At 42.9% G+C, this 11,001-nt stretch overlaps 1 protein-coding gene across 1 annotated transcript; it reads left to right on the plus strand.

Annotated features, from left to right (window-relative positions):
• Nucleotides 1-323: 323 nt before the first annotated feature.
• Nucleotides 324-9,532, plus strand: ptk6b (PTK6 protein tyrosine kinase 6b). Its single transcript, XM_083769027.1, has 8 exons — nt 324-752; nt 1,743-1,864; nt 2,330-2,490; nt 4,112-4,277; nt 6,550-6,711; nt 7,918-8,099; nt 8,470-8,623; nt 9,347-9,532. Exons 1-8 carry the CDS (start codon nt 331-333, stop codon nt 9,526-9,528), a joined length of 1,551 nt encoding a protein of 516 aa, XP_083625153.1. The 5' UTR covers nt 324-330; the 3' UTR covers nt 9,529-9,532.
• The last annotated feature ends 1,469 nt before the right edge of the window (nt 9,533-11,001 follow it).

An 11,001-nucleotide genomic window follows, 5' to 3' on the forward strand; every position in this document is an offset into this window, starting at 1 on the left:
GATAATAGCGTAGCAGTCGATCTGATATTTGGAATTTAGTGAGATTTAGTGAGAATTGTGACGCGGCGTCACAATTCTCTGGCGTCACTGACGCCACTAGTGGAGTTCCCACAACAGTAATTTTGTCCTGTCAGCACCTGTAATAGGCAGTGACTGAGTGACCGCATCAACACTTCTTTGAAACGCGTTCCATTCCATTCCATTCTTTACCTGTCCAACAGGTGTAGTGGGTAATACATCTGTGACATTCTGTGTTGCTTCCTGCCAGGCGCGCCAGAGCGCAGCGCTGAGCATTTCCCACAGAACACCTGGTGCTATAGGAGGTCCTCCATGGGAGAATCTCTGCGTAAAGCGTGCCCGTGTCTGGAGACTCTGTGGCAGCGGCTTTTCGGCGACAAACCGGGTAGTGGAACTGGAACCAACGAGGTTCCAGTTCGTGTTTCGCCAGGAGAGTGTGATGTTGATGGGGATTCTTCTTCACACAGAGAAAATCAAATGTCACCGGCGGACTTGGCATTTGCTGGGCGCGGAAATGTCAAGGAAAGCAGCAGTTCGATCTACACGGCGATGTGGCCGTTCGAGTCCAGGCACGAAGACGAATTGTCGTTTGAAGAAGGAGATTTGTTCAACGTCGTCAGCCGCACCGGGGACTGGTGGACGGCGCGGAAAGTCGACGAGAACGGCCGCGTACTGGCCACCGGGATTGTACCCAATAATTATTTAGCCAGAGCAGAGTCTGTGGATGCGCAACCGTGAGTAGCCTACATGCATGGTCTCCATCTCCCCCCTCTCTCCCCCTGGTTCTCCCTCCTCCCTCCCCAGTTTCTCTAGGCTACTGTTGTTCTCTATCTGGTGTAATTTGTGTAAATAATGACAAATGTCAATGAACACCTCCCAGAAATGTCAAACCCGTCTCGGCATGCAGGGCAGCAGACGCAGAGCTCTCTTCCTACACAGAGAAACCGGCGTATTAATTTAACCCTGAGTTTAGAGTGTACAAATTAACACTCCGGCTTTTACTGTTTAGGCAACTTCTTATTTTGCCACTGTGTCTCTCTGCAGTCTGTTGGCATTATGGCATTGGCATCATCAATGGGAAGTGGTTGTGGTTGTTCCTATTAACATGATACATTACATCATGATACCATGATGTAAGCTGCATGAATATCACGTATACATTTCGGCCTATGGCCTGTTCTGTCACTGGCTTACTAAAATGTCAAGAGGCCTACTGTGATCGCAATGTTTTGGGGTTGTAGTGCGCGTGTGTGGTACCGTGGTACGGGAATGGTTAATGACTCTGAGGACAGGCCTAATAATGGTTAATGTTTATGACTCAAAATGTAAATGACAGCAGCCCCTGTCCCTCCCATATTTTGTTTGAAGTTTGAAAGAAATTCTAAAACTAAAGTGTCCAGCTAACAATTCAAATAATTGAAGCAGCATCAGTGGTAGTACTAGTAGTAGCAGTATAGTCTTGTTACTAAAATACCGGATTCTGAAACGAAAGAACTGTCAACATGAACAGCATCAACACTTTTTCCAATGGAGAATTATTTTGGACATATTTTCGTAGGCCGGGACTGTCGACACTTACAGCATGGCTCTGTAGGAAGCTAGCATCCATAAAGCTAAAAGGGTCTGTGTGCTTGTCCGGAGCTAATAATCTCACAAACCGCTCGACCTATCAGCGCCATATTTAGTAGGCCAACTTAACTTAACACCTCCATGTGTCTTTTTAGGTGGTTCTTTGGGAAGATGAACCGCGTCGAGGCCCAGAGCAACCTGCTTAGGCGAGAGAACCAGGAAGGAGCCTTCCTTATTCGGCTCAGCGAGAAAGACGCTGTGGGATACGTACTCTCAGGTAAGACCGAGGAGAAGAGAGAGAGGTAGAGACAGATAGCAAGACTGGAAGAGAGAAGGGGGTCTAGGGGAGAGAAAAGAGAGGGAAGAAGCGGGAGAGAGCTACAGAATGAAAGGGGAATTTGTAGAGGAAGATGATGGGCGAGGAGAATGAGAGACAGAGACAGATGATGAGAGGAGAAATAGAGGGGCAATGGAGAGAGCATGGCATAGAGAAAGGATAATGAGAAGAGGGAGAGAAATAGAGGAGTGTATGAGGTGAGAAGTTGGGAGAGAGATACATATGACTGTATGTGTGTACAGTATGTGTTTTACATTTCTGCACTGAAGATCATGTAGCTAACTAGCCAATATCCATGCATCTCTCTCTGTGTGTGTGTGTGTGTGTGTGTGTGTGTGTGTGTGTGTGTGTGTGTGTGTCTGTGTGTGTGTGTGTGTGTGTGTGTGCGTGTGCGTGTGCATACAGTGAAGTCAGATGGGCGTGCTAAGCACTTTAAGGTAATCCAGACAGGCTGTCAGTTCTACGTGGAACCGAGCCACTACTTCACGTCTCTCATTGACCTGATAGAATACTACAGTTCCACCAACTTCAGCTCTGTCAGCAAACTTGGAGAACCCTGCAAGAGGGTAAGGTGTACGACTGTGCAACCAACTGATTATTACCATAGCATTATTACCTTAGAAAATCCGCCAATCCATTCCCAACCTTGAGCATTGACCTTGAGTTGATGATCGTGGCTAAATGGAAATGGTAAATGGACTGCATTATTTATATAGTGCCCCCAACGGCAGAGGAAACCATGCAAAGCAGCGGCCTGCTCATCGGGAGCATTTAGGGGTTCAGTGACTTGCTCTAGGACACTTCGACATGCAGCCAAGGGTGCAGGGTAGGTAGGGAATCGAACCAGGAACCGTGCTCCCAAAAATTGGCTTAAGGAACCATGCTCCCTTAAGCCAATTTTAATATAGGATGTAATAAATGAACTTAGATTAAAATGATCTTGATCTTTGACTTTCTTCTCTCTTTGGGGCAGGCTACTGATCATTGAAAAACAATCTATCCGTTCTCGAGTCATTTTGCTAGATAGACTCACCGTGACTTTGATTGTGACCTTGACGTTTGAAGTATTTTTGTGGTAACCTAATGTTCATTAATTCCTACCTAGTTATATGTAAATCATTTTATTCTCCAAGTAATCTTTCTAAACAACAAATAAAATAGCACATAAGCATAAACTCTGTTCAACTGAGCATTTTACAATATTGGACTGACAGTTCTCCATGTACATTATGTGTATGATCCTTGGTTGACCACAACATTATAGTGCACTTCACCACTTCACTTCATGATCAAGTCACGTAATTACACCAATGTGCTTGCCCTAAAATAAGGCCCTGAGAATGTGGTCACCGTTTCCAATGATTGTCTTTCTATTTGTTCTTCTTCCTCTATTCTCTTGTAACTGAACAGAAAGGAGGGAAGTGAGTACAGAATAACACATTTACCGGTATACATGTTGCAGTAATGGCAAAGCACAGCTGTGTGTGGACTTGGATGCATAGCTTTAGCCACTTTGGTGTCTTTTTTTTTCTGTGTTGGTTGTAAACTATAGCCCTATTTGTTATCTCTATTTTTTGCAGTTTTTTCCTCCGACATCCAAAAATGTATGTGTGTGTGTGTGTGTGTGTGTGTGTGTGTTGCTGTCTGGAGGAACCACATTTTTCCACTTTTTCCCCTGCATAAACCGTGTTATTGAACATATGTTTTCTTTCCTGAAAAATATATTTTTTTCATTTCCTGAAAAATTGGCATTTTGGAGTTAGGAGGTTTCTTCCTGACAGCAGATATATATTAAACATACATGTATAGAATATACATGTTCATCTACTCTACAGTCTAGACTACAGTATACCTATGTGCGGTGTGTGCACATAACTATGTGTATGCAATATGCAGTATGCAGTATGCAATATGCATACATTATGAATGATTGTAGTTTTTATTTGCCACTATTTCCCCATTTCTCTCAATGTAGTCCTTACAACAATTCCCGATATCACCACACACTTGTACTCTTAGCACTGCAGTACACATGGTGGATTCCAACCCATATTTTCACAGCCAAGTTGTATTGATGTGCTGCTGTATGTACTATATGTATGCGATTGCATACATAGATTGTGTGTATGCACATGCATGCATATGCACACACAAGTCACACATTGTTAATTTATTGGACTCCACCAGGCACGGCCCCACACTCTGGACCTGTCCCATTCCACAGTGGATGAATGGGAGCTTCCTAAAGACCAGTTCACCCTGGAAGAGCAGCTGGGAAGTGGCTTCTTCGCTGACGTCCACCGCGGCCGCTGGAAGAACCGCATCAATGTCGCCATCAAGATCATTAAAAGCGGTATTTCTTCATGTTAACCCATTCAGACCGTACGACGTGTACACACGTCCTAGCGCATTTTCATTGTATTGATATCAAACGTTATAAATATTCAGAATTTCTTTCTTTTTTATCCTTGCTCTTCGCGCACGCGCGTTGTCGTTCACTTCCCTGTATACGGATCAGAGAGAATGCCTCGTATCTGCTAATCTAGGGAGCTCTCCGTGGTTTTGATGGATGGATATATAAGCTCTTCATTTCTGACTTCTGACCTGCCTCTCGTTCAAAATATGAACACGAGGGATTATTCAGCGATTTTATCGTAACGATAGCGAGCCCACTGATTTTTGTAGTCTAATAGATGTCTAAATGGCTTTAAAAAAAATGTCTAAAAACTGGAGTAAAAATAGTCTAAAAATGAAAGTTTTTTAGCAGACTAAGTCTAAATGTAGACCATCTATATATAGACGAAGTTGAAACAACGTTGTTTCAACTAGACTGCTAAAAAACTTTCATCACGTCATTTAGACGTTTAAAAGCCGAAAATTGCTCAGTGGGAGGTAAGCAAGCAAAAATATGTCTCCCGATTTTTGTCCAGAACGGAAGAGTAAAAGAGGAGACAGAACGAGAGCGAGCAAGCTCCAGGTCCACAGGTAGTAGGTACACTGTACCAGGAGTTGAGATCCACTGGGAGGTAGAGGGTGAAGTGGAGGGCAGTCATTGGCCTGATGACACAACATACTAACGGAATCTCATCATTAGCGTGAATTAACCCCCATGGCAACATACAGTTCAAATGTACGTGTAAATAAAAATATGTAAAGTGTAAATATACATCCTTTATTTGTCAGTATACAGGACAGAGAGACAGAGAGAACAAGGAAGTCAGCATGTGTACACCGCCTGTGCATACATATTTACAACGTTGCAGTAAATATGTCAAAGGCTTACAGTTACACTTTAAAGCCATGTGTTGTTATATTAAGTTATTAACCCAGTTTTATCACACGCAGTTGCTGAACTTTGAACTTGTATGGCAGTATAACTGGACTTTGTTTAGCATTATTTTCCAGTACAGCTTCCCGAAAGGTCCATAAAGACATTTCAGAGTTAGTAGTAGATACGTTTTCTTTGACTTATCTCTGTTCCCTGTTTCAAAGTCAAGTGCCACTAACAAGAATGACTATGGTGTCATGAGGCGGCTGTGTCCTATTGTCAGTGTCTACTTCCTCCTGGGCCTCCAATAGCTGTATGCCTATAGAAAGAAAAAGAAAAAAACGGTGCATGATTTTATTTAATTTATTTAATTGTATTGTACTTGTAAAAATGGAGTATATGAAAGTTGCATTAAACTCCAGGATTGTAAAATAGGAGCTTTACTGTGTGTGTGTGTGTGTGTGTGTGTGTGTGTGTGTGTGTGTGTGTGTGTGTGTGTGTGTGTGTGTGTGTGTGTGTGTGTGTGTGTGTGTACTGAAACTCGCTTTTGGCACAGTGGTCTATATTCAACATCTACTGTATGTGAATGTAAAGCAATGAGTCACTTCAAAGTAATTACGGTTTCTGCTTAATAAAATAAAAAAACTCAGTCTAGCCATGGGAGAGCTGCATATTACTTCCAAAGAAGCTTGCACAATCATCTGATGACACTTTCATATTTGGGCGTAGCTGCATTGAATTGGAAACTCCTTATATGGTTATGGCTGACAGTGAGTCATAGTGATATGAGCGTGATAACATGGTCCGCCGGCCGGTCCTCCCATCAGCCAATAGGATGTTTGAACATTTAGCTCTTTGCTTTTAATAGATATAGTAGTCTGTCAGTAGTCTGACAGGAGATGGGGAGAGACCAAACCTCCTAACTCCACTTGAGCTGGATGTTTTTTCATTTCCTGAAAAAATTAGGTGGTTTCTGCAGAGATATATGATACAGCCCATAAATAATACTGTACTGTACTGTACTGTACTGTACTGTACTGTACTGTACTGTACTGTACTGTACTGTACTGTACTGTACTGTACTGTACTGTACTGTACTGTACTGTGTATTGTTCTGTACTAGTAGGCGATGATGCGTAGCTTGGTCCCATCAGACACGTATAAGGACTGTTTGTCCTCTCTCTCTCTCTCTCTCTCTCTCTCTCTCTCTCTCTCTCTCCCTCCATCTCTCTCTCTCTCTCTCCGATCTCTCTCTCTATCTCTCTCTCTCTCTCTCTCTCTCTCTCTCTCTCTCTCCATCCCTCTCTCTCCCATCTATCTCCATCTCTCTCTCCCTCTCCCCTCCCTCCCACTCCAGACTCTGAGCTAAACCATGTTGAGTTCCTGCGAGAGGTTCAGATGCTGAAAGGACTTCGCCATCGTCACCTCATCTCTCTGTTCGCCATCTGCACCACCTCCTCCCCTTTTTACATTGTCACTGAGCTCATGGAGAAAGGAAACCTGCTCAACTTCCTCCGAGGTAAGGCTGTGAACTCAGTGTTCAATGATCTTTATGATTATGTCTTGTGTACAGGACAGGTACATAAGAGTAAAAAAAAAAGAATCCGTCTCCTCGAACATTGTAGCAGCATTAGTCATTGTAATAAAAGACAAACAATAATAATAACATTAAAAAAAAGTTAGATGGTGAGATTTCTTCGGGATTCCCGATCTCCGCAGGATGGTATTAATCCAGTAATCTAAAATTAACACAAAATCCATTGTCTTTCTTAATGACAACAAATCAAAATGACAACGGGAGCGGGATGGCAGTGGGAGTAATTTTGAGTGGGAGCGGGATGGGATAAGGAGTTTTAAGATATTTCTTTGGCTTTTTCTGCCTTTATTGATAGGATGAAAGTAGACTTGACAGAAAATGGGGAGAGAGATGGGGGTAAGACACGCGGCAAAGGCCGTCGGGATCGGGAGTCGAACCCGCAGCACGCCGTCAGGCTGGCTCAGCAGCCTAGGTGCCCAGACGGTTGAACTAACCACCCGGGCCGGATCAGGAGTCATTCTACCAGGATTGGGATGGGATGGGATTTTTTCTGTGGGAGTGGACTCCCGTGTCAGTCTCTACTGCAATGCAAAGGTCTACCATAGCAACAGTACACCAATCTTGCCGCTAGAGGGCAGTGTGAAACTGAAGGCACTTTCTCCTTTTGATCATTTACAAAGATAATCAATACAGTTCTTGAAGGTTCTGGTTGCAAGGTTATCAACATGTTATTAACAGGTTATCAATATCTAATATATGTGGCGCTGCGTAACGCTGGCTGCCTGTTACTGCTGTAACAAATCAATTTCCCCTCAGGGATTAATAAAGTATTTTCCATTCCATTCCATTCTATATATTGTGAGCAAACACATTCTGTAAAGGGGTTATTAGCATGCTGCATTTCCCAAGCTTTACTTCTACTACTAACTACTGTAACTCGATCTCATCCATTTCTCAAGCTTTACTTTAGCTAACTCGATCTCATCCATTTCTCAAGCTTTACTTTAGCTAACTTGATCTCATCCATTTCTCAAGCTTTACTTTAGCTAACTTGATCTCATCCATTTCTCAAGCTTTACTTTAGCTAACTCGGCCTCATCCATTTCTCAAGCTTTACTTCAGCTAACTTGATCTCATCCATTTCTCAAGCTTTACTTCAGCTAACTCGGCCTCATCCTTCTCCCTCAGGCCCTGAGGGGCGGCATTTGGACGTGGTGTCTCTGATCGACATGGCTGCCCAGGTGGCTGATGGGATGTCATACCTGGAGGAGCATAACAGTATTCACAGAGATCTGGCCGCGCGTAACGTCCTGGTGGGAGAGAACAACATCTGTAAAGTGGCTGATTTCGGTCTAGCCAGGATTATTAAGGTAAGTGCCTAATATCCCCAGTGTTTATCCATTTGTGTGCAGACTTAAATTAACACCAAAGATTTGACTGTTTACTGTGTATGGGGAGTGGGGAGTGTGTGTGTGTGTGTGTGTGTGTGTGTGTGTGTGTGTGTGTGTGTGTGTGTGTGTGTGTGTGTGTGTGTGTGTGTGTGTGTGTGTGTGTGTGTGTGTGTGTGTGTGTGTGTGTGTGTGACTCTGTGCATGCATGCGTGCGACTCTGTGCATGCATGCGTGCGACTCTGTGCATGCATGCGTGCGACTCTGTGCATGCATGCGTGCGACTCTGTGCATGCATGCGTGCGACAGTGTCACTCCCTCTCACCAGCTCTCCTGCATTCATCCCATCCAGGAGCCCTTCTATATAACAGAAGACAAGAAGATCCCTTATAAATGGAGCGCTCCAGAGGCCATCAGCCATGGCAGGTTCTCCATCAAGTCAGACGTCTGGTCCTTTGGAGTTCTGCTCTATGAGATCATGACCTGCGGAGGCATACCTTACCCAGGTTGGTTGGTTGATTGTTTGTTTGATTGATTGATTGATTGATTGATTGATTGATTGATTGATTGATTCATTGTTAAAAATAATAATAAATAGCTCTATATTCTGATATAAATAATTGCTATACAGTGTTTGTTCTGTAACAGGGATTTCCCCATTGCCCCAGCTCTTTACAATAATATACAGAAAATACATTTCCATACATGAGATGAGACATAAGCATCAGCATCAGTTATAGTGTTCCAATTCCACTTTTACCAAGCCCACACAGGCTTACAAGACACTCACAAAATTAACATACATACACCAACATGTCCACAAACAAACATAAACATTTTCATTGTCCAGGCTGCATGCGCTACGGATCAGAATGTAGAGCTATGTAACACTGATAAGAAAAAGTATCACCTTTTATATGCTCTGTCCCTAACAAATAAAGAAAAAACATAACATAGAATACTGCAGCGGATATATATCTTTTTTTTTATTGTATCAGAGAAACAGAGCATGCACGTCCAGTCTGGAGGTGCAGGGCAAACAGGAGATCAGCATGAAAATAAAAATAAAAATTCCCACACTCAATGTTTTAAAATTTCAATTGTTTACATTCATAACCTTTTACACCCATCCACTATTCATGTCTCCCTCCATCCATCTGTCCATCTCTCTATATCCATCTACCCCTCCCCCCCCCCCTCTCTCTCTCTCTCTCTCTCTCTCTCGACAGCATACAACAACATGGAAGTATACCAGCAGGTCACCACAGGATACAGGATGCTGGCTCCAGACAAATGTCCCAAGCTCGTCTACAGCATCATGTGTGAATGTTGGAGCGCTGAAGCAGATGATAGGCCCGACTTCAAGGACCTTAAGCACCAATTGCTGAACGTTACCTACATATTGGAATGAACGTCCATCTTGCCGTACACAAACATGATCACTGGGGGCAGTAGAGATTGACACGAGACAGTGGTGGTCGGGAGTGGCTGATAACTTACGTCATGTTGTAGTCACTGGTTTGTAGTCATCAGGCCGGGAACCCAAACCGGAACCAGAATTACCCCAAAGAATTCCCCATAATCAAGGGCATCATAATTTCAGGGCCTAACCAATGTAGAGAGAAGACTTCCGCACACCCGGCAGGCAATTTGGAGCAGGTGCGATGATGACAGAGAGTATACAATGTGAAAGAAGGGACATCCGCACAATGCCACTTGCTAGTTCAGAGCAATTTTATTGAGCAACGTTTCGGTCTTGCGACCTCAGGCTTAATTCAAGAATGGGCTGACATTGTCACTAAATACATTTCAGGAAGTGTAAACAACCAATCAAAATCCATGTAATTTATCCAAACAGATACCAGCTGTGAAGAACCTTGTCACGTGACTTGGAGGTGCAGTGTTTCTGTCATTGGTTAGGCTAGGGCCTAACCAATGAAAGCCATGATGCGGCGTTTCAATCCGACAATTTCTTCGAGTACTTCTTGGTATAGTTTTTTTGGTACATCCATCTTTTATTCCAACTCGTAGTGACTGGTGAGAATAAAACAAACAGGGGGAACCAAAACAAAAGTGACGCAGAAAATCCGGAACAACCTTACTGGAACCAGATGGGGTTTTTTTTTCTCTCTCTCCTCGACCGTTCCATTTTGGAACGAACGCCAGGCTTTCCTCCGGGGGGGACAGTCTGGTGACTGCACAAGGTTATGTTTTCAGGGTAATTTTATACCCATTGTTATGACAGATACACACACATGAACTGAGTTTATGCAGGATTTAAAAATGTATGTAAGAAACACTGACATCACCAAATTTGGAGCGACACCCCTCTGCACTGTTATTGCTTAGCGAAATACAAGTTGACTGCCACTTCCTATGCACGATTTTCCAATGGGTTTCTCCAGGCTTTTGTTTTTGAGATGAATGTTTACGAAAATAAAAGCCTGGGTACCGAGGCTAGTTGTAAAGTGAGTCCTTCTTTCGCTCAAGAGGCACTTCCTTTCCCAAGAGGACCTACTGTATATTGTAAATTAAATGTAAATTATTTGTAATTATGCACATTGTTTATAGCTTGATTTATACTGTGTCAAATTGATTATTTGAAAGGTGTTGTGATATTTTTTATTAAATAATTTCACCCCCTTAAGTTAAAGCTCTATATTTCTTCTCTCAAATTTGGACCATGGGTTATAGCCCATCATTTTTTAGATTAAAAAAAAAAGATTAATCCTCGTTTTTCATAATTTTTGACCATCCCACTGAGCAATAGCCGGCAATTAGACGTGTGTCTAAAAATGGGATAAAAAACGTCTAAAAATAGACGTCTAAAAAACGTCTAAAGATAGACGTCTAAAACACGTCTATTTTTAGACTTGTTTTAGAC

The sequence above is a fragment of the Protomyctophum parallelum genome (assembly GCF_964188405.1).
Source record: "Protomyctophum parallelum genome assembly, chromosome: 7".
Classification (NCBI taxonomy): domain Eukaryota; kingdom Metazoa; phylum Chordata; class Actinopteri; order Myctophiformes; family Myctophidae; genus Protomyctophum; species Protomyctophum parallelum.